The following is a 24,554-nucleotide window of genomic DNA, read 5'->3' as shown; positions in this document are numbered from 1 at the left end:
CTGGTTCCCTCTGTGAAGCATGGAGGAGGAGGTGTGATGGTGTGGGGGTGTTTTGCTGGTGACACTGTTGGGGATTTATTCAAAATTGAAGGCACACTGAACAAGCATGGCTACCACAGCATCCTGCAGCGACATGCCATCCCATCCGGTTTGCGTTTAGTTGGATGATCATTTATTTTTCAACAGGACAATGACCCCAAACACACCTCCAGGCTGTGTAAGGGCTATTTGACCAAGAAGGAGAGTGATGGAGTGCTGCGGCAGATGACCTGGCCTCCACAGTCACTGGACCTGAACCCAATCGAGATGGTTTGGAGTGAGCTGGACCGCAGAGTGAAGGCAAAGGGGCCAACAAGTGCTAAACACCTCTGGGAACTCCTTCAAGACTGTTGGAAAACCATTTCAGGTGACTACCTCTTGAAGCTCATGGAGAGAATGCCAAGAGTGTGCAAAGCAGTAATCAGAGCAAAGGGTGGCTATTTTGAAGAAACTAGAATATAAAACATGTTTTCAGTTATTTCACCTTTTTTTGTTAAGTACATAACTCCACATGTGTTCATTCATAGTTTTGATGCCTTCAGTGAGAATCTACAATGTAAATAGTCATGAAAATAAAGAAAACGCATTGAATGAGAACGTGTGTCCAAACTTTTGGCCTGTACTGTATATATATATATAAACATAAATTTTAAAAAAAATAGATTGACTTCAATTGTATATTTTGACGTTATCTTAAATATTTAAAACATAAATAGAAAATGTATTTATATCAAGTTTAAATGTATATGTTGAAGACAAATAAATAAATTACATTAAAAAATAATTTAAAGAGAAAAAATAATCAATAAAATACAAAACTAAATTTAAAAAAATATCTAGATTGACTAAAAGTAGTTTAAACAAGAAGAAAAAGTATTTATATCAATTTTAACTAATTTAATTGTGTAAAATCTTTAATATCTCCAGCAGCAATTATCAGAATCAGACTCTGGTTTATTGCCAGGTAGTTTTACACATACATGGACTTTGCTTTGGTATTTTGGTGCAATTACAAGAATCTTAAAAATTCAAAATTAATAAATTAATTTAAAAATATATATAGTTCAACTGTTTAAAATTAAAGTACTCGACAGGTATGTGTAAAAATACATTCCAGGGGATGTTCAAATATTAATAATAAAAAGAATGCTTAGTGTGCAAGAATTAGTCGTCAGTAAAAAAAATAGATGTGATATAATGTGAGAATCTACAGTATATATTAATGTTATGGTTTATAAATAGAAATGAAATCATATACAACTGAAACTGGACACAAAAATAAAACCAAACTGGAGCAGGAAATCACAATGTCAGAGATAATGAGGAGAATTTATTAAGGATGAAGATTCAAACATGGATAAAACTGTTACATTCTGAATTATAAATTCTGCTTCAGATAATGAATTGTTTATCATGAACAATAATATATTATCACTCCATGTCACATATTTAGTACTACAGTTATTTAGGATTTATAAGCAAACACAACACAAATATAATAAATTACTGTTTGGCTATACAATAATATTTAAAAAGCACCTGTGGGTCTGTTATTGTCTGCAGTGGTGTGACTGTATTTACTGTGACAAAACAGACACACTGTGATAAATGTATTTTATAACAAATATCAAGATACAAACCTATATTTCATAATTACAAGTGCACAGCACAGATCTCAGCTTACAGTAATATTAGGATAATATTCAGTTTTAAACAGAAACATTGTAGAAAATAAGTACAAAAGATTTTTAACAAAGCTTTTCTTTGGTTTTACACAACAATGCTACATCACACAAGAACAATATATTCTGCTTTAATATATCAGAAACATCTGAAGCCTTTCATTAGAGCTGAACAGCCAATTAATTTATAATAAGTTATAAAGTTTATTTAATTTCTTCCAGTTTACAGTGTCAAATAAATTAGTCACTTTTGCTTTGCAGAGCAACTTTTAAAATAACGTCACGATGAACTTTGCTGTGTTGCTTTAGTTTTACTTCTGTTTGTATGTTTAAGGTTATTTTGTCGCCACAGCAGAGTCAGACACAGACTAAAGTATATTTGTCTTGATTTCCTTCAGGTTAAATTATTTACTCATTTTTATAATCTATGGTATTTTATCAGTTGAGCGTTTTTATCGTAGCTGTGTGTTGTTTTTCCTCCTGAGTGACCTTTTCCTGATGCAGTGGGTCGTTCGCTCTGCACCGTTACACTGCAGGGCTGAAAGTGAGACCTGCTCCACCCCAAGTGTTCAGTGTCTCTTCACCACCTGCTTAGATTTCGGGTCTGTGTAAGAAAAGTCCTGATTACTATTGTTAGCATATGAGGTTATGGAGCCCTGAAGATGACGTCGCTTTAACAAAATCACGCAACAGAGTTAAAGGGGAGGCAAAGATATTGGCTGAAAACTCTCCCTCCTCCTCTTCATCATCATCACTCAGTGAAATGAAATCCATTCAGCTGACTTTGACTACATGGAAACTAATATAGATTAAAGAAACACGCCTGTAAAGACAACAGCAGTACTGACCAGTAGCTGAAATTACAACAAGACATCTGAGGAGCTTTTAAGGGTCTTCCTCTCCTGATGGCTTTCATGTTCTCTGATGTCATATGTTCACGAACAGGCAAAAGGAAGTCAAATAAGCACTGGTTCCAACCAAGGTCTGCAGAAGACCATCTCTGAAGCAACAACAGCTTGTCCAACCTTGAAGCAGATGGGCTACAGCAGCAGAAGAGTCCAATAGAGCACCTTTGGGATGTGCTGGAACAGGAGATTCTCATCATGGATCAACTGTGTGATGTCATCATGTCAATATGGACCAAAACCTCTGAGGAATGTTTCCAGCACCTCACTGAATCTATGACACCAAGAATTAAAAAGGGGGTCCAACCCTGTACGAGCAAGGTGTACCTAATAAAGTGGCCCGTGAGTGTATGTTAGCATGTTGACAGCTATCAGATGAGCAGCAACATTTTTGACTTAAGTTTTCAGAGTCCTCTGAATATTAGGGATGAGCGAGTACACCATCATCTGGATCTTTAAACCTGGACCTTGTTGTAAATGAGCCCTTTTTTTATATTCGAAAGTTTATCTTTGCCCACCTGAGCACTCCGCCCTCTCTCAGTAGAGCTTAACATGACCTAACTCTTTTAAATAACTGTATAAGAAAGTGCTACATATATAAATTTAAGTCATTATTATTCTAAAATCCTGAAGAGGACGCAGCTTAAACATTACATCAGCAGGATCTGACTCCTCCTCCGCAGGCTGAGGGTGTGAAGTGTCTCAGGATTTAACTCTAAAGACTTCAAAACACACAGGTGTAAAACGATGGTAAATTATAAGTTTTTGGGGGTCTGAGTTAATGACCATCAATGTCTCAGCAGTTTTTAAAAGTCAAACTTTCTTCTGATGTTTCTGAAGCAGAGGTTGCAGCAGAGTGCGAGCAGCTGCAGGACGGAGTCTCATTCAGTAGGTCCTGAGTTTGAAGACCTTGCTGAGCCTGGAGGTGGCGCTGGAGTAGACGAGGAAGGAGCCCTCGTCGGTCCTGAAGTATTCCCAGTCTCTGCAGCCGAACGTCGGCAGACTGTGAACCGGGACGAAGCCCTCGTAACCCTGCCACCTGAAAACACAAAACACACAGAGATAGTACCCTACAGATACAGTCTGCAGTGACATGTGACAGGAAGTACTCACCTGTAGACGATACTGTTCAGAGAGTACGAGCTGCCGTCATGAGAGTTGGCCACCACCAAGAACTTCTCATCTCCGATGGTGAAGAACTCCCAGTCCACAGCACTGAACACAGCAACATATAAAGTCTCTTTAAAGGGCAGTTCCACTGTTCTATGTTCTTCTGTTCTCAATCTTTGAAACACGACATTACTCTCAGAGACTCCACCTGGAGATTCACCTGTGCGTGAGGATGTCCTGGAAAGGGATGAACGTCTGTGTGAGCATGTTGAGCTCGTACACGGTGGAGTTGATGCTGTAGAGACTTGGGCCGCGTTCTGAAACCTTCTGACTGTTGGCGACGGCGAGAAAGAACCTGCCGTCGATCTGAAACGTCTCCCAGTCTGTCGCTCCCACCGTCTACAGGGAGAGGAACAAACCAATGGTTGTGAAGGAGTTTTGTTGTGTTACAACCTTTAGCCTTGGTCAGTAAAGGAAAGGGATGATAGCTATGCTTTAGGCGGAGGGAGTACAGCTGCCCAGATAAAGGTGCCGAGCCAGCTTCGGTCACAATAAGCACAAACACAGACACAGAACTGAGGAGTCGTCAGTGTGTTTTTAATTGTGGGTGTAATGACTCCTGCAGCCTGTAGAGGACGCCGGCAGAGTCTGTATCTCAGCCTGTGAAGTGAGATCTATTTGTAGATCTATTAGAGGAGGTGTAAGCAGAGTTTAATGTGTTCTGGCTGCGACAGTTTCTGTCAGAAGTTGAATTAAAGGTTCAGCTGGTTTCATGAAGCTTTAACATGTTTTTTGTGGTTTTAAAATCAAATAAAAGTCTCAGTGAGATGATCCGCCCTGACGGACGAGTCCAAACAGTCTGCCGCTGGAAACCCCCTCACACACGCGCGCGCACGCACACACACACACACACACACACACACACACACACACATTAATTACACTGCTCTGGTTTCCTGTTTTAATTGGAGGCTCTCATTTCCTTTTTAATCAGAGCGTCATGAACTAACCGAGCTGAAGAAGTAAAAAGACATTTTCATAAATCTGAAAGTGATTTTAAAGAGTTGCTTTCATGTGAGCGTCTCTCATCATATCTACAGCTTTATGACTGTTTGACCTTTTTACTGCAGGACATCCTGCCTGCAGAGTTATTACAGGTGTGAGTGAAGGAGCAGGAAACACTCAGCCTATAAGCTGCAGGTCACCTGTGTGTGTATATGATCTTATTTCATCAATGCAAAGTTACAGCTATGTTATATTAAGATTATTTTGTCATCTACTAATCTCCTGTACTCCACTTTCTCCAGCTCGTCTTTTGTCTCATGAAGAGAAAAAGTCATCAGTGGAGAGACTGAACTCTTTTGTAGACACTTCTATTTTACAGGGTCTGACTGGAATCACTGGGCACGATAGTGAAGTTAAACTGGGTGTTTGTTTACTTCCTGTGACATCAGCATATACTCTCCCAACCAAGAGAAAGAACAATGAGGTCCTAAAAGACTGTAAATGTCCCTGTAATCCAGAGAGACACGTCTTCAATCAGCAGTAAGACTTAAATAACTCAGCCGTGAGTCAGCGGCTGTTAGAGTCTGATTCACTGTGATCACTGAGATAATCCTCTTCATCATGTCTGTCTGCTCTCTGCTGTCAGCCAGCTAGGAGCACCTCACCACACTCACCTGGACAGGTAGAGTCACCTGTAGAGGTAGAGACTCACCTGTGCAGGTTGACTTACCTGTACAGGTAGAGACTCTCGTCTACAGGTAGAGACTAACCCGCACAGGTAAGGATTCCTCTGCAGGTAGATCACCTGTACAAGTAGAAACTCACCTCTACAAGTAGAGACTAACTGGTACTGGAAGAGACCTACCTGCACAGGTAAGGATTCCTCTAGAGGTAGACTCACCTGTGCGAGTAGGTAGAGACTCTCCTCTACAGATAGACTCACCAGTAGAGGTAAAAACTCACCTGTACAGGTAAAGATTCCTCTACAGGTAGACCCACCTGTAGACCTAGAGACTTACCTGTACAGGTGAGGATTCCTCTACAGGTAGACCCACCTGTAGACCTAGAGACTTACCTGTACAGGTGAGGATTCCTCTACAGGTAGACCCACCTGTAGACCTAGAGACTTACCTGCACAGGTAAGGATTCCTCTACAGGAAGACTCACCTGTACAAGTAGGAAGAGACTCTCCTCTACCTGTAGAGACTCCTCTATAGTCAGAAACTCACCTGTGCAGGTAGAGACTCTCCTTTACAGGTAGATTTAACCAAGAAGAAAAAGAAGAAGAGGGTGAAGGTGCTGGCTGACATAACCGACAGAACAAGTACAGGTAGATTCACCTGTAGAGGTAGAGATTTACCTGCACAGGTAAGGTTTATTCTACAGGTAGACTCACCTGCACAAGTAGGAAGAGACTCTCCTCTACAGGTAGAGGCTCCTCGACAGTTAGAGACTCACCTGTACAGATAAACTTACTTGTACAGGTAGAGACTCCCGTCTACAGGTAGAGACTCCCGTCTACAGGTAGAGACTAACTTAACTGTAATCTTTGGTGAATATACTTCTTCTGCTTCTTCTCAAGTTATTTTTATCACAGTGTCTTTTCTGAAGCCCCCACTGGAGGGCATCAAATCTGATCTAAAGTGACTTTAACCAAGTGGTTGGATTAAAAAGTAGCAGGAAAGTTTTTGGATATCAGAGACAAAGTTCTGGAAGCAGACCCTGAACCTGCTGCCATCAGATCTACAACACAAAGACAATAACAGACACTAACCGGGATGCTCTGGAAGGTCTGGAAACATCCGTTAACCCAGACGTAAACCACAGAGCTGATGATGGTGGTCTGACCGTTGAAGGTGTTGGCGACCACCAGGAAGTGGTACGGTCCGACAGAGAAGAACTCCCAGTCATATGCTCCGGATGTGGACAGAGTCTGATTCACCTCAAACAGCTAAAGGACGAGAATGAAGACAAGAGAGGAGGGTCAGATGAATGGTAAATGGACCTACACCTTAATGGCGCCTTTCTAGTCTCTCTGACCACTAAAAGCACTTTTGTTCTACAGAGTCATGTTCACACATTTCCACACACTACTTCGACATGCAGACAGGAGGAGCTGAGGATCAACCACCAATCTTCTGATTAGTGGGCAACCCACTTTACCTCCTGGCCACAGCCATTACAGGACAAGACAGGAGAGGATGAAAGAGGAGAGGACAGCGTGTTTATAACGACAGATTGTTCAAGAGGACAGCCCGTTTGTGTGGACAGTTTAAGAGGAAAGCATCTTTGCAAGGACAGCTCGTGAGGACAGTGTGTTTATGAAGACAGCGGTGTGTTTGTGAGAACAGTGTTTGTGAGGACAGTGTGTCTTATGAGGACAGCGGCGTGTTTGTGAGAACAGTGTTTGTGAGAACAGTGTTTGTGAGGACAGTGTTTGTGAGGACAGTGTTTGTGAGGACAGTGTGTCTTATGAAGACAGTTACCTGTGTGTTTGGGTTCCACCTGTAGATGAAACTGTGGATGTTGTGGTTGGAGTCTCTGGCTGAGGACACAAAGACATGTCTTAATTAAACTACCCGAGAGACACGTCAGCAGCCAATCAATGTGATTATTGATAATTACAAACTTTATTATTGACTGTTTTTAATGTTATTTGTTTTTTTTTTAACTATTAATAATTATCAATGTTATATATCAATGTTATTAACTATTCTTATAGTAAATTAATGTTAATAATTAGTATCATTATTATTATTATCACCAATCTTACTATAATTTTTTTTCAATATTATATTAACTATGATCAATGTTATTAATAATTGTTATTATTATTCAGTATCGGACCAAAAATGTGGAGTAAATAAACTGTTTTCTTTAATTGCCATTTAAAGGTTTTTGATTAATGATGCGAAACACATCAGACAAAAAAAATAAAATAATAAAATAAAATCACAATTTTCCCACGGGGATCAATAAATTATTTCTGATTTCTGATTAATAATGTAGGATACATATTCACCGCTCTACTTCTTTGTTACTGAACTTGTTTTGTAGTTTTTGAGAACATCTTGAGAATCTGCTTTCTCTACAGTCTGTTGTTTATTTGTTTACAGGTAAACAACTTAACATGTATTAGTAACACACTAACATTAACTTTTCAGAGTTTTGTAATTCTCTTTTATTTCCTGCTTTTATTTTGAAGGCCTGAGGTGACATCAAAAGCTCTATTGATCGAGACATGAACTGAGACGACATGTTGGACTGTTCCTTTAAATGTGTATGTGTGTGTGTGTGTGTGTGTGTGTGCGTGTGTGTGATCTAACCACAGTACACCTGCATCATCAACTGACTTTTTTCTTTCTCTCTTTCAGTATTTTTCTTTCAGATGGTTGGATCATAAACAATCTGCTTCTTTTCAGCTCAGATCTCTGAGTGTGTTTTATCTTCACACACACACACACACACACACACCACATGAATGTGTAATCAGAAGTTGGAGGTGTGTTTGATGTTAATGGTTCAATAAAACTCTGACAGGAGGACACAACACACAGACGGACGGACGGACGGACGATGATCCTGTTCACACTTCAGTCGGCTGCAGTTGTTTTTTAATGTGCTTTACAAATAAAGTTTGACTTGGTGTGATTTGATTTTGATGTTTCCGTGTGTCTACAGGTCACTCATGTTTCTGTCGCTGTTTGTTTACCTCGTCTGTGATTGGCCACCACCAGGAAGCTCTGGTTGTGGATGCTGAACGCCTCCCAGTCCAGAGCGGCGTGAGTCTCCAGAGTTTGGTGACGGAGGAAACGCCGCCGTCGCTGATTCCACCTGTAAATGACTGACAGCTCAGGCTCCGCCTCCTTGGAGTTCGCCACCACCAGGAACATCTGACGAGGACAAAAACACGAAATTCATCTGCTGTGACATCACGGTATTTATAACATCCAGTATTCTGTCAGACTTCACGAGACCAGTATGTGGCCAAAAGTAAGTGGACACGTCTTTAGTCTGTGTTCAAATGATTTTGTCTTCATTAATTCCAGTGAGGAGAGATTTTAATGCTCCATCACATGATCATAGTTTCCTCCAGGTTTGTCTCTTTCAACGTGACACAAAACCAGCTCCATGAAGAAACAGACTTCCCAGTTTGGTGTGGGGGAACTGGACTGGTCCAGAGTTCTGGCCCACCAGCACCTTCAGGATGAACTGGAACAGTCGGACTGTTTTAAATGCATGTGAGGATTTCTCTGTAACAGCCAGTGTGTGTGTGTGTGTGTGTGTGCGTGTGCATGTACACTGTACAAACAGCCATCACAAAGTGAACAGGAGAGTTCAAACAGAAACAGCTCGTCTCTTTGTCTCTGACCTCTCACAGACGCTGTTTCATCCTCAGCACATAAAAGCCTCAAAGGTTCAAAGTTAACCGCAGGCTGAAGGTCACATGGTCAGAGGTCAACTGGTCGTCAAACACAGCAAGAACACTTAAAGGAAGACATCGTCCAGGGAATTTGTATTAAAGGAATCCTGCACCCACAAAACGACCGTTTATATATCAGTTACTGAGCCTGTGTTAGGTTGAGTTTCTCAAGAAAACTTTTCTCTCACAGTGAACGAAGAATCCAAAAACATTCCTGATGAATTGAAGTCAACAAAGTCCACGTTTGACAGCAGCTCAATGCATTTAGTCATGTAGACATGGTGAAGACGACCTGCTGAAGTTCAAACTGAGCATCAGAATGATGAAGAAAGGTGATTTAAGTGACTTTGAACGTGGCATGGTTGTTGGTGCCAGACAGGCTGGTCTGAGTATTTACTGGGATTTTCAGCACAACCATCTCTAGGGTTTACAGAGGATGGTCCCAAAAAGAGAAAATATCCAGTGAGCCAAAATGCCTTGTTGATGCCAGAGGTCAGAGGAGAATGGCCAGACTGGTTCAAGATGATAGAAAGGCAACAGGAAGTCAAATAAGCACTGGTTCCAACCAAGGTGTGCAGAAGACCATCTCTGAAGCAACAACACCTTGTCCAACCTTGAAGCAGATGGGCTACAGCAGCAGAAGACCACACCAGGTGCCACTCCTGTCAGCTAACAACAGGAAACTGAGGCTACAATTCACACGGGTTTTCTCACCAAAACTGGACAATAGAAGATTGGAAAAACCACATTCAGATGGAAGCATGGATCCATCCTGCCTTGTATCAACGCTTCAGGCTGCTGCTGGTGGTGTAATGGTGTGGGGGAGATTTTCTTAGTACCAACTGAGCATGGTTTAAACACCACAGCCTACCTGAGTATTGTTGCTGAGCGTGTCCATCCCTTTATGACCACAGTGTACCCATCTTCTGATGGCTACTTCCAGCAGGATAACGCACCATGTCACAAAGCTCACATCATCTCAAACATGACAATGAGTTCACTGTACACTGTACTGGGATGTGGTGGAACGGGAGATTCTCATCGTGGATGTGCAGCCGACAAATCTGCAGCAACTGTGTGATGTCATCATGTCAATATGGACCAACATCTCTGAGGAATGTTTCCAGCACCTTGTTGAATCTATGACACCAAGAATTAAAAAGGGGCCAACCCGCTGCAAGCAAGGTGTACCTCATAAAATGACCGGTGAGTTTTATGTCTCACAGTTTAGTTGGGCGTTAATAACATGGAGTGATGAAGGTTTGAAGGTGGAGCAGCTCTCACCTGACTGTCGATGGTGAAATGTTTCCAGGCTCGAGCCTCCTGAGTGCTGATGTTCTGGTGGAGATGGAACGACCCATTCTTCCATCTGTAAATACCTGAACCGGGTCGAGAGTCCCTGCAGGATGAGACATGAGAGTTACCATGGAGACGCAGAGGACACAGTTAGTCCTTTATGTCCCTCAGAGCTGGTGGTGTTGTTCTAAGTGTTTTAGTACCTGTTGGCTGCAGCCATGAACAGGCCCTCAGACGGGATGGAGAAGACCTCAACGTCAAAGGTTTCTGAGCTGGTGTACAGATCCTGGTAGTCCTCCACGTAGTCCAAACGCTCCGGATCTGCAGAGGACACAAGAGACATGTGCAAGAGACACATGAAGTACAGGGGCCACTTAGTTTTATGTTATATATTTTAGGCATGTTTTAAATCAAAGTCACCTTACCTCTCTACAGGACTCAGTTGTCATCACAGCCAAAACATTACAGTGTTGACAAACAATGTCCTAATTTCTCTTTTCAATTACCTTTATTAAAAATCTTCATATGCGACATACATACTAATAATTATATAATAATTCTGACTATGTTTAACAAAAAATAATGTTTTCACTGTTAGAAGAATGTATCATCTTATTCTTTAAGATTATTTTTGACACAGCATCACTTTATTATTAAATTACTGATTTATCTCCTTCACTTAACTTTTAAAATGATTACACTGAAACGTCATATACTATTATTAAATTCTGACTTTCTCCCAAACAGCATTTTTGTCTCATAATGACTATTTTCTTTTTCACTTTTTCCCAAAATATAAATTAAATTCTAGTAATATAATGAAAAATAATTTTCTCACAGACGTGTTCTTAAACATGAGGACTTTATCTTACAATGATTCTTTCCTCTAAAGTTGGCAAACTGTACATTAATATTTTTTTGTATATTTTAGTAGTATTTTTTTGTCCCCCCCCCCCCCCCCCCCCCCACCACATATCTATTAATATTTCTTGTACATTTTACCAATTATTTGGGAGAGTTTTTTATATTTTTAATTTTATTTATACCCCTCCCAAAAAATCGATATTTTACAATTTCATGAGATTTTTATACATTTATGAATAATTTTTGTATTTTTTTTTTTTACATTTCACTAATTTTGAAGGCAATTTTCTGGTACATTTTTTTTAATATTTTTTGAAATCCTTTACATGGATTTATTAATATTTCTTAAACATTTTACTAATCATTTTCAGAAAACGTTCACACATTATTCATTTATTTAATTTTCTTTTTTTTACATTTTGAATATATTATTAGTACATTTAAAAAAATCAAACATTTTGCAATATTTTTCTGATATTTTACTGATAATTTTCAGAATTATTTCATACATTTTACTAATAGTTTCATACATATATTGATTATTTTTGTAATTTTTTGTATGTTTTTTTAACATTTTAACATTTATTTATAGTTTTTGGGACATTTTTGACATCTGACATTTGACTTCTTTTTTCATTTTTTTTGTAAATTTCTGTTTTGCACATTTTGCCCATATTTTTTGACATCCTACTAACATATGTCAGGACAACACAACATGTGACGTGCGTCTGTTTCTTTATATTATTTTCTGACTGCACTGTGAACATATTCAGACTCACTGTGCAGCAGAGTCCTCCAGGTGAGTCCGTCACAGATGAACAGGCCTTTTCTCTGAATGTTGAACCACAGCTGGCCCTGCTCCGGTCCTGAACATGTCGGAGGATTCCCCAGAGTCACTCTGGCCTCCGCCTCTGAAATACAACAACAAAACCAACAACACCTCTTCAAGAAGTTTCACAGTGTGAGGGTTAGGGTCGAACACGAAATAAAACTGCTGTAAACATTTACTCAAGTACTGTAAAATTACAGGCACTTTACTATCTATATAAATTATAGTATTTCCACTTTATGCTACTTTATTTTCACTTGGCTACATCTCAGAGGGACATATTGTACTTTTTACTGCATTTCATTTATCTGACACCTTGAGTTATTTATACGAGTTTAGCTTCCAAAAAGTAAAATTACTTCTTGACGGTACCTCACAGATTTATGATAGTAGAGCACACAGTGCAGACAGTGTGGAGGTGAAGCGTGATGAAGGAAAGCCCCTTCTGTTTGGAACAACAGGAACTAGAAACCATTTATTATTTGTCTTTTCAGCGTCTGGCCTCAGACAGTAACTGTATCTGACAGCTCAGTGTTAATGAGCTGAAGGTAATGAAGGTTTTCGTCACTCCTTCAAACCACACGTCTTCATTATGAGCAGACAGAGGGAGATGACTCTCATATCATTACACATCAGTCAGAGAGACGACAGACACACGGGCTGCTAATGAGATTCAACCTGAGGAAAGAAACACCACTGATTTACAGCACTGAACCTGACAGACATGATGTCACTGTATATTTCCTGTTAGCAGCGTTCACAGGGAGCTGAATGATCTGTGAGCAGCTCCTGGTTACACTGTGGATGTACACACACCTATCACTGGATTACTGTCAGACTAAGGAAAACTTAAAAACATGAAGGTTCTCAGGCAGGTTCTGCAGATATGATTAGCCTGTTAGCTTTAGCTTCAATGCCTAGCCACCAACACTTTTTCACTTTGACCTCATCACATATAGAAGTTTGGTCTTGGACTTTCAGCGTCCAGATACGACGTGCAAGGTACCCTGGGTACCCTGAGTTTAGGCAACAAAAACACATGGTTGAGTTTAGGCAACAAAAACACGTGGTTGAGTTTAGGCAACAAAAACACGTGGTTAGGTTTAGGATAAAAGAACAGGGTTTGGCTTTATAATCTTAGGTGATGAAAACACTGCTCCCCTGAGTGAAAGTCCGTGTTTGTTGGACCCATCCACCACCCCTCTCACCTGCCCCACTTGGACGTTTGGCGTCTTAACTTTTGTTCTTATCACTGGCCACATAGTCCAGTGTGGGACAAGACCAGTCATGTATCATGCCAACATTAGGCCTGATCACACAAAAAGTGTTTCAGCGGCTTGAGGCACCTTTTCATGACTCTTAACAAGAGTGAAACTTTTTGCTTGCCGTTTTTGCGTTGCGACACGCCTGCAGTTTCTGTGCTCTAGGCGCCTGCTGTTTCTGCCGGTGCTCTGAACTGAAAAACTTCAACTCAGAGCGGAAAAACACCCCACATCATCTCTTTTTTCGTCATCTTTTTTTACAAGTTTACAGTTGGTAAACAGTGGAAGAGAAGCTCGTGGTAGCAGTTGCTGGATACCCAGAGCTATACAGCCCAACGATAGACAGGAGGTTGTCAAACTGCCCCTGAGTCATCCTAAAATATGCCAGGAAACAGCACCATGGAGGAGACGCTTCTGGACCAACTGGTGGAACTCCTCGTGATCCACCCTCTTTTTTAGGGTCTCATGTACCCACACAGATCTCAGTTTCTTTTTTCGTCAGTGTCTGACATCGCCCAATAACCGGATCTTATAAGTTCATAGTGAGACCTGGTTGTTTAGGAAGACTGTTCTTCCCCTATAGTCATACTGGAGCTGTTTTTGCCTCTTTAGATATTCAAATGAAAGTCTGAGGAGGTAAGAGGTGTCACAGGTCATGATAACGTCACCTCTGACAAGGTTGTCTTTCAACTTCATTAATAACAGTAAGTGAGTCTCACATCTCATCATCCAGACTCATGTTCCAGCAAACACAAACACTGAAACATCAGGTCAAGTCTGACGATAAGTCGACTTTGTTGTGAGCAGTGTGTAGGAACGTAAATCAAACACACCTCAGATGTTTCACCTGATTGAAGTTTATATAAACTGTGAGTCATAAAGCGTCAGATATCCATCAGAGTTCAGTCTGCTGAACTTTATTAACTCTGTGAGCCTCAGGCTGCTTCAAGGAAATCCTCTCAGTCTGCTTCAGATGTTTCAGATTCATATCAGCTTCATCTCTGAGTCCAGGACAAACCCTACAGCATGTTTAGTCATTTATAACCACAACAATCACATAATACTGTAAGACCTGCTGGGTCAGCGTCAGAGACTACATAGCTAGGCTAACAATTTCCCTCTGCTTCTAGTCTTTGTGCTAGGCTAGGCTAATAGTTTCCTCTTACTTCCAGTCTTTGTGCTAAGCTAGGCTAACAGTTTCTTCTTGCTTCCAGTTTTTGTGCTAAGCTAGGCTAACAGTTTCTTCTTGCTTCCAGTTTTTGTGCTAAGCTAGGCTAACAGTTTCATCTTGCTTCCAGTCTTTGTGCTAAGCTAAGATAATAGTTTCCTCTTACTTCCAGTCTTTGTGCTAAGCTAGGCTAACAGTTTCCTCTTGCTTCCAGTTTTTGTGCTAAGCTAAGCTAACAGTTTTCCTCTGCTTCCAGTCTTTGTACTAAACTAGGCTAACAGTTTCCCTCTCTTCCAGTCTTTATACTAAGATAGGCTAACAGTTTCCCCTCTGCTTCCAGCCTTTGTACTAAGCTAGGCTAACAGCTTCCCTCTGCTTCCAGTCTTTGTACTAAGCTAGGCTAACAGTTTCCCTCTCTTCCAGTCTTTGTGCTAAGCTAGGCTAACAGTTTCCCCTCTGCTTCCAGCCTTTGTACTAAGCTAGGCTAACAGTTTCCCTCTGCTTCCAGTCTTTGTACTAAGCTAGGCTAACAGTTTCCCTCTCTTCCAGTCTTTGTGCTAAGCTAGGCTAACAGTTTCCCCTCTGCTTCCAGCCTTTGTACTAAGCTAGGCTAACAGTTTCCCTCTGCTTCCAGTCTTTGTACTAAGCTAGGCTAACAGTTTCCCTCTCTTCCAGTCTTTGTGCTAAGCTAGGCTAACAGTTTCCCTCTGCTTCCAGTCTTTGTACTAAGCTAGGCTAACAGTTCCTGAATATCACTGAAAGCCCCTGACTGTTTCATGGGGGAGAGAACACACCTGCACCATGTTGTTGTTTTTATAACTGAACATCATCACCTGTCAGTCACTGTTGTCATGGAAACACACAGAACAGAAACCCGACAGTCAATCAAACCACACACACACACACACACACACACACACACACACAGAGGAAGTTCTGCCCTGTCAGTCATGTTGTGTCTCAGGTTACTGAATCTCTGATACCATCACAAGCTGAAGCACCAACACTGAGCTGAGAGTCCTCACTGACCCTCATGTCCACCTGATACACCTGTTTATATCAGGGTCTCTCTACGTTGCCAAAAGTTTGTGGACGAGGGCTGCCGTTAAAGATTAAATTCAGATTACTCTCTAGATTATTTATCAATTAAAGGTTTGGTCTAAAAACATCAGAGCCTGAAGTGACTTCATTAAATGTCTTGTTTTGTCCAACAAACATTTATTAATCCAAAAACATTAAAGTTACTGTCATGTCAGAGGGAGAGCACAACCTCACGGACTTTAACCATTAATTGACTAATAAAATAACTGCTGATTAATTTTCTGTTTTCCTGGGGGTTAAAGACACAGCCTGTGTACGGCCTCTTAGATCTGATCCCAGCCCCTCCTCTCCTCACCGTATGGGTAAACTGGTCCATACTGGTCGGGCTGCAGAGGGGTGGACTTTAGGACCTGGGGGATGGATAGCTCAGCAAGGCTGGGGTCAGAGGTCGGACACAGTCTGGGCGTGGCGTCTGAACCAGGAAGCAGAACCAGCTGCCGCAGTAAACCCTGAACACAGACAGGAAGTTCTAAGCTTTTTCACATTAAAGCTTCTGTTTTTAGATATGACACCAGGACCCTGGAGGGCTGTCCACAGTCCTGATCCCAGACTCACAGAGAAGCGTCCCCTCATCCTCCTCCTGCTGCCAATGAAGAACCTGGAGCCTCTGGTGCTCAGAGTGCTGGGGAATGACCGGACCTGTTTACTGGGAAACAGGAAACCAGTTAATGTAACAATCTGGCCTCTGGGCTTCAAACTGACCTCACTGTGGACTGAACCTGATGATGAACTGGTCAGACACCAGTTTAAACTGGTCTGAACTGGTTTAAACTGGTATGAACCAGTCTGAACTGGTCTGAACAGATCTAAACTGGTCTGAACTAGAATTAACTGGTATGAAATGGTCTGAACCCGCCTGAACTGGTCTGAAGCAGTCTGAACTTGTCTAGTTGATCTAATCGGAAACCAATCTGAACTGGTCTGAACCAGTCTGGACTGGTCTGACAGTTACTCACAGCTCCAGAGGAAGTCCACAGTCGACGCTCAGCGTGGCGTACGGTCCGGTGATGGCGAGCACCACAGTGTGCCAGCGGTTATCATCCAGTCCAATATCCTTAAAGCTCAGCCGGCTTCGTCCACCAACACCGGGGGGTGTAACCAGGAGGTGCAGGCGGTTCTCTGAGACACGTAACCCTAGCAACAGGGAATCCGATCTCTCGTCCACCACAGAGAAGATGTATTCGTTCCTCTGGAAAAAGAGAGAAGAACAGGTTAGATCAGACCGGATCAGACTGGATCAGGTTCTGTGAGGTTATCATCCATTCTACTGGCTCACCTTCTGTCTTAGTCTCGGTATCTTGATGGTGGTAACCAATGAGAACTCAGCCGGGAAGTAGTCACAGTTGCTGAAGATTTGGGAGGCGGGAAAACTCAGCGCTGTCGCCGTGGCTCCGGCCAGTCGGAGACCTCTGGATCCTTTGGACTGAACCATCTGCACCTGATTGGTCATTTGTTTGATCATGTGTTAACACCATCTGGTCTGCAGTCATTAACTCTTCATGTGTTCACCTGTCCTACCTGTGGGGGCGGGGCTTGTTCTGGGTGTGGAAGGACTCTGGCCAGCAGGTCAAGAGGCAGCAGGTCTGTGGAAGAAACAGAAAGTACAAACTGCATCAGAAACAACATTTTTACATTTATTAAAAAGAGAGAAATCTATTTTTTTCTATGTTGTTATGAGAGTCAGATACATCAGACTCACAAAGAAAGGTTGAGTCTTTGTGCTAAGCTAAGCTAACAATGCCCTCGTGTTTACGGTCTTTGAACTAAGCTAGGCTAACAGTTTCCCCCTGCTTACGTTCTTATAGCTAAGCTAGGCTAACAGTTTCCCCCTGCTTACGTTCTTTGAGCTAAGCTAGGCTAACAGTTTCCCCCTGCTTACGTTCTTTGAGCTAAGCTAGGCTAACAGTTTTCCTCCCTGCTTCCAGTCTTTGTGCTAAGCTAGGCTAACAATGCCCTCCTGTTTACGGTCTTTGAACTAAGCTGGGCTAACAGTTTCCCCCGCTTATGTTCTTTGTGCTAAGCTAGGCTAACAGTTTCCTCCTGCTTTAAGTCTTTGTGGTAAGTCATGCCTTTCAATGGAACTCGTGAACTTGCGGTTATAGCACGGGAAGCGGTGTACAGGATATGCTTGGTGTTCAAATGATAAAGTCATGAGAGCAACGCTGCTAGTTCACAAAAACACGGACGCTGCTGCCTGCGCCTAGAAGCCAGAAAAACTAAACAATTTAGCAAGCTAGCGAGTGGCTCATGTAATGCAGGAAATGCAAAGGCATAATGTCAGTGAACAAATATGAGGTCCTTCAGAATATCAAAATTTTTCCTCAGAAATATTATAAAGTATTTTAAAAAATCTTAACGTTCATGGCCTCCATCATTTCTGAGAACTTCACCAAACTCATCACAGCTGAAGTGAAATCAGTAAAAAATGAATTTCAGTCTGACAGAGTCACAGCTGATGTTACACAACAGCTGTCTATTTTTATTCTATCAGATGTCTTTCTAACAGGACATTTTCCTCTTCCTGTGATTGATAAGTGTGTCTGTCATGTGGTCAGCTGGATATTAATCTGTATCAGATATCTGATTCACTCTTCAGCTATGCAGAGTTTATTTTCATCACATCGTCACCTCAGGGTGCGTTTGATTCCTCCACCTGTGGCTTCAGTGCTGATCTAAAAATAGAACCAAAGGTGTGTCCAGGTAGAGATATCTGCTGCTGGAGGCTGGGGTTCATCTAATAATGATGCCATGTTTTGTTTTTCACCAAGAGAAATGGTCTACATTGAACAGTTTTTTTTGTGTGTTTTTGATAAGTTGATCTGTAACAGTCAGAATAGAAACAGCCTGAATTCAGCCCACCACACAGTTCATAATGTTACAGATCAGTTAGTTTGAGTATTGTAGGGAGGACCATACAGAGTCATGGAGTAATGTACAGAATCATGAAAAAATACAGAGTCATAATAAGTGTTGGAGAAACAAGTAAATGTGAATTATTGTTGCAATGAATGGGGAAAAATTGGGATTTTTTTAAGGATTGGTTAAATGTATGTTGAATCCTGTGATGACCAGATTGTACCATTGCATATAGCAGCAGCAGGATGCTCGGTCCTGTTGCAGGACTGAACACGGCCTTCAGCATCCAGGACAGAGTCAGATAAGGATATGACAGGTGACAGATATGAGATGAAAGAAGAGACGCACAGGGAGTTTAAATCTTTGTCTCTGTTAGTTTTTATCTGGAATTCCCCTTTAAGCTCCTCTGAGGCCGTCTGTGTGTTTTGTTGCTGCAGTGGGATCAATGAAGGATGAATGAAGGATGAATGGAGGATGAATGGAGGGAGGGGACGACATGTACAGAAATAGATCTCACATTTCAAAGACACGAAACAATAACGAAGCACAAAGCAGCAGAGAAACATCTGAAACACATGAAACACAGCAGCCGGGTCAAAGAGGCCACAGATACAGTGAATATCCTGATACTAAAGTTGGCTAATCACTGCAATACATTCATTCTTTCATTCATTCATTACCAGAGGAAAAAGTCTGTCACTTTAATACAGTTGTTGGTCTGTTAAGGATTTTAAAGACATTTTAGGGTTTCGTTCGCTGTTTTTAGCAGTTGTTGGTCAGCTAGGCTAACTGTTTCCCTCTGCTTCTAGTCTTTGTGCTAAGCTAGGCTAACTGTTTCCCTCTGCTTCTAGTCTTTGTGCTAAGCTACGCTAACAGTTTCCCTCTGCTTCTAGTCTTTGTGCTAAGCTAGGCTAACTGTTTCCCTCTGCTTCTAGTCTTTGTGCTAAGCTAGGCTAACTGTTTCCCTCTGCTTCTAGTCTTTGTGCTAAGCTACGCTAACAGTTTCCCTCTGCTTCTAGTCTTTGTGCTAAGCTAGGCTAACAGTTTCCCTCTGATTCTAGTCTTTGTGCTAAGCTAGGCTAACAGTTTCCCTCTGCTTCTAGTTTTTGTGCTAAGCTACGCTAACAGTTTTCCTCTGATTCTAGTCTTTGTATTAAGCTAAGCTAACAGTTTCCCTCTGCTTCCAGTCTTTGTGCTAAGCTAGGCTAACAATGCCCTCCTGTTTACGGTCTTTGAACTAAGCTACGCTAACAGTTTCCCCCTGCTTACATTCTTTGAGCTAAGCTAGGCTAACAGTTTCCCCCTGCTTCTAGTCTTTGTGCTAAGCTAGGCTAACAGTTTCCCTCTGCTTCTAGTCTTTGTGCTAAGCTAGGCTAACAGTTTTCCTCAGCTTCTAGTCTTTGTGTTAAGCTAGGCTAACAGTTTCCCCCTTCTTCTAATTCTGTGTGCTAAGCTAGGCTAACAGGGGGACATGATGATAGACTGCTCCTTTAATGCTAACAACAGATCCAACAGACTTGTTGGGACCTTTAACACGTCACGAGTCACACCTGTGTCCTCATACCTGTGCAGGGTCTCCAGCTCTGGCTCCAGACTCTGGCGGCGAGCAGCACCACAGTGAGCAGCAGGGAGTGACACACCAACATAACGCCAACGACGTGGGTTTGATTTCCCCTCACCGGTCTGCTTCTTGACCTGCGTCGCTCACTGTCATTTTCAGGCTGACAGACGACCTGCACCAGGAAGGCATCCAATCAGATTCTCTTCTTCTTCTCTGCAGCGTTCAGACGTCTGTGTCGAAAACAGAATAAAACATCACCAAAATAAAATAATCAGCTGTTACAGCAACGTGAATTAGGATTTAATGCACATTGTCATTCCTGACTTTCAAATTAAAACCAATTTTTAACATCAACACATCAAAACTTTGAAAATCAAACCTTGAAATGAATTGGAAGATTTTCTTCCTTCTCCAGTTTCTTCATTAAAACCACACTACATATTGAAATGAAAACAATCCAGACATATCACCTTCAAACCTCCTTCATCAGCTCACTGAATGTCAGACACATTAACTTCACCTGAAGAAAAATAAAGTAAAATTCAAAGCAACAAAAATCACGTCAGAGTTGTGGCGAGGTTTGACGTGGTATCAAGGGATAGAAGACTAAGTATTAACTTGACAGTAACCCGAGCTGTAAGCTGAAACCATTTCCCTCAATGGAAACAAAGCTTTTATTTACTTTAATTTCACAGATAAGAAACAATACATTGTGAAGACAATAAATCCTCCACAAAAATAACATTTTAAGTCTTGTGTGTGATTTATCCTGGCTTCATATGAGCAGAGGAAATCTCTGCTCGTCACTACGCTAATTTATACAATGTAAAATGCCATAGGCTTGTGCTAGTAATGTTAGCATGTTGTATTTGTTTGGAAAACGTGTTTAGTATAAGACAGTTGTTTTGTCAGTGAACCTTGTGAGTTGTAATGGAGCCAAATTTTGTAACACTACCTTTATTAAATGTTGCTGTTGTCCCTGGCTTCATATGAGTAGAGGAAAAGTCTGCTAGCTGCTAGGTTAATTTATACAATGTAAAATGCCATAGGCTTGTGCTAATAACGTTAACATGTTGGATTTGTGGGGAAAATGTGTCCAGATAAAGACAAGTGTTTGTCTGTGAATGCTGCGAGTTATAGTGAAGCTGATACTTGTGTTTGAAATTGTCTCTATTAAGCCATGTTTAATGTGTGTTTTGAATCAACTAAACTTTACAGCACTTCACAGTGACACAGACACTCCACTGCAGCAGTATGAATAATCACAACAGCTTTGGCTCTGTATAGAGCTGATGTACAAGTATAAATCCTGCTTCACTGTTATCAGTAAACCTGACCTCTGTGATCTGACAGTAACAACTGAAGGAAACTCAGACGAGTGTATCAACATGTTTGCCAGCTAGACGATCAGGGGACCCTGTTCATACACAGGTTTGTGAGGACATCACACCTCTACAGATACAGAGGAGATTTTTCTACAGGCAACTTTAATATCTTCCTAATTATAATGATAAAGTTTATCAGATACAAGGAATAAAACCAGTGAAACCAGTGACTCAGACGTCAGATACAATCTAAAATGTGCAGCGGATAAAACTTTACAAGATATAAAGAATGAAAAACACGAGGATGACTGATAGACTAAGAAGATAATGAGGGTTCCCATAGATTTTCATGTAAAGATTTAAAAACCTTTCCAGGACTTTTAAAGGACCCATAATACATTTCCATTCACAACATCAAACTTTTCACACAATTTAAAAATTTTAGTGGGTCAAAATTAGTTCAATTAGTTTAATCACTCTGCCACAATATATTTAAACATTCAACATATCAGCCTTTAACTCTTCAAATGTAATTTCAGTTAACATGAAGCAAGACATATACATCTACTCTACCCAAACGAACAGCACTTAGGAGGCAAACGAACTTGAGTCGGACTGAACCAAACCAAACAGGTAGGTGTGAAAGCATCCTAAATTTGCTGTTATGTTGCATTACACATGAGGTTACAGTTTGACTTTTCCAAAACTTTCAAGGGTTTTTCTCATTCCATGACTTTCCCAGGCCCAGAAAACTAAATTGTGAAACAACTTTTGCAGGTTTTCCATGACTGTGGGTATGCTGTATAATGATTTGGTGAGGCAGGTCAATACAGAGTCCTAACAGCGAAGCCCTGATCCCCTACAGCCTTAAATCTGACCCAGGTTCAGGTGTGACGTCTTCAATTGTTTAACTAAATATAATCTGGATCCTTTAAACACTTTGAGGTTTAAGGTGCCGACCTTGAACCACAACATCTCTGTTCAAGTCCAAACCTGGACCTTTGTCTCTCTACTTCAGTTAAAAACACCCTAACCTTTAAAATAACATATTAAATATATAATTATATAAGTAATCATGTCTTGGTGCTTCAGGTATATATTTTTATCCCAGCCTCACTCCTGTTCTCATCATCTGTAAAATGTCTCCAGGACTCGACCAGTTTAAGTTCTTTATTTACAGGTGTAAATCAGAAATCACTCAACAGACCCAAACTACAAGAAAACACAGCTGCTGTAAACCAGGAGAACTCCACGTTTGTCATCACCACACTGACTACTGTTTGTTTTTAGGGTTTTAATCGACTTCGGTTCATTGTCAACACCTAACATGATTTGAAGTTTATGTATTAATAAAGTTTTTCAAATAAATCATGTAAAATCAAACCTGAGTCAGAGGTCAGAGGTTAATCCAGCCTGCTGAGTCCTGATCCTGGATCAGTTCATGGTCCAACACTGACATGAAGACACTTTATTTCCTCTTGTCCTGAAACCTCTCCGAGACGTCTTGAAGGAGATGTCCTTCGCTCAAACTTTGTCGTCTCTGAAACAGTCCTAAATAAATGTTCTAAAGATCGTCTGTTGCAGGAACAAAACCCAAAATAATCTCTGAGAAGTCCGTCCTTCTGTCCTCCTCAGGTCTTAACTTTAGGACATTTGATGTCCCGTCTTCTTCAGAAATTTCTTCCCGGTGTCCTTCTCTTCAAATGATCCAGTAAATAAAAAATCGAATTTCTTAACTCCCTCAAAACATTTTTTTTAACTATCTGTTCTTTAAAAACCAAAATAAAAAGATCACAGAGAAGTTGTCTTGATTGTCGTCTTCTTCAAATATTCAATCTTTGGTCTTTAAAAACATGCAGACAGAAAAAAAACAGGACGTGTCCACCTGTCTTCACATTTCAAACCTTAACTTTGTTCCTTTTTTTAATACTTACAGCATCTTAAAAAGTTCATCACAGTGGTCCATCTTTCTTTAGTGTTTTCTGTCAGATGTCCTAAAGATGCAGACGTCCACCTGTCATTCTTTTTAAGTCTTTTTAAACCTTCCTTCAGACTTCTACTTTTCTTTAAATCTTATTAAACCCTCCTGAAGACGTGTCTTTGTCTCTGAGGACACACAGTCCACAGGTCGTCTCAGTTCTTCACCTCTGAACACGACTCTGTTTGTAAAAGCTCTTCAGATGAGAAACTTCAAAGAGCCGAAGGAGCCTCAGAAGTTTGTTCCCTTCAGCTCAGAGCACTCAGACTGACTGAAGTGATGTTCAGGTTCAGGTGAGACAGTTTACCTGCAGGTGAGGCAGCCTCGCTCGCCCCACATTTACATATAAAAGACTGGGAGGAGCTGAAGAGAGAGAGAGGGAGGGGGGGCAGCCTCTTTAACTCTGAAGATGAACAGAGTCAAACATGATTCAAGGAAATGCTTTCTAAATTTACTCATTTATTCACTTAAAGGGAAATTTCCATTTATTTCAACCTGTCTCCTATCGTCCTAAATTTGTTTCAAATGACTAGTGACATAAAAATAATAGTTAGCATGTTAGCCGTTAGCCTAGATACAGCCGGGGTGCATAGTAGCGTCAGACCTGTTAAAACGTAAGTGAACGGGCAACCTTCAAGTGCAAAGTTAGTCCACTAAACAAGCTTTTTTTCCACAAAGACCGCCTCATATCGTTAGGATAAATGTCAGAGAACATATAGAAAACCACATGTAAACGTGTTGTCTTACCTTACCGGTGTGCTGCCATGTTTGTTTACCATTTAGCTCTGCTTTCGAAAGCGCGGCCGAAATATATCTCGCGAGCTCTAGATAAAGCCCAGCTGGATACCACTCCAGGTGGAGGTGTCTCGTCCTCGGTCACATCCAGACCTTGAAAATAAGGCTGCAACCGGTCCCATTCCTTGCAACAGAGGCATTCCTCTTCTGTGGGCACTGGGGCACAGCATTCACAGGTACACCACCAATCTCCAGAGCTACGCAGCCTTGCAGCAGCCATTCCTCCTCTCTCGTCCTCTACCTGTTGCGCCTCTCTCTCTCCTCCTCTGTTCTTCAGTTTCACGAAGCTCTTCGTCAGTGTATTCTGGCTCAAATAAATAAGGGCGGCCATCAAACTCTGCAAAATCAAATTCCT

The 24,554-nt window shown here is 41.2% G+C and overlaps 1 protein-coding gene across 1 annotated transcript; it reads right to left on the bottom strand.

Moving 5' to 3' along the window:
* Window positions 1–1,349: 1,349 nt before the first annotated feature.
* Window positions 1,350–23,656, bottom strand: LOC117251589 (thrombospondin-type laminin G domain and EAR repeat-containing protein-like). The gene is made up of 16 exons (XM_033618050.2): window positions 22,811–23,656; window positions 20,105–20,331; window positions 17,203–17,267; window positions 16,961–17,122; window positions 16,641–16,873; window positions 16,240–16,330; window positions 15,980–16,133; window positions 12,104–12,235; window positions 10,664–10,781; window positions 10,449–10,563; window positions 8,454–8,634; window positions 7,228–7,286; window positions 6,516–6,692; window positions 3,957–4,135; window positions 3,740–3,841; window positions 1,350–3,665 (listed from the first exon to the last, which is right to left on the bottom strand). The coding sequence occupies exons 2-16, from the start codon at window positions 20,184–20,186 to the stop codon at window positions 3,512–3,514; spliced, it is 2,004 nt and encodes a 667-aa protein (XP_033473941.2). The 5' UTR covers window positions 20,187–20,331; window positions 22,811–23,656; the 3' UTR covers window positions 1,350–3,511.
* Window positions 23,657–24,554: the final 898 nt, after the last annotated feature.

The sequence above is a fragment of the Epinephelus lanceolatus genome, chromosome 14 (genome assembly GCF_041903045.1).
Source record: "Epinephelus lanceolatus isolate andai-2023 chromosome 14, ASM4190304v1, whole genome shotgun sequence".
NCBI lineage: Eukaryota > Metazoa > Chordata > Actinopteri > Perciformes > Serranidae > Epinephelus > Epinephelus lanceolatus.
The sequence above is the reverse complement of the archived record's forward strand: the minus strand, read 5'-3'. Positions and strand labels throughout refer to the sequence as shown.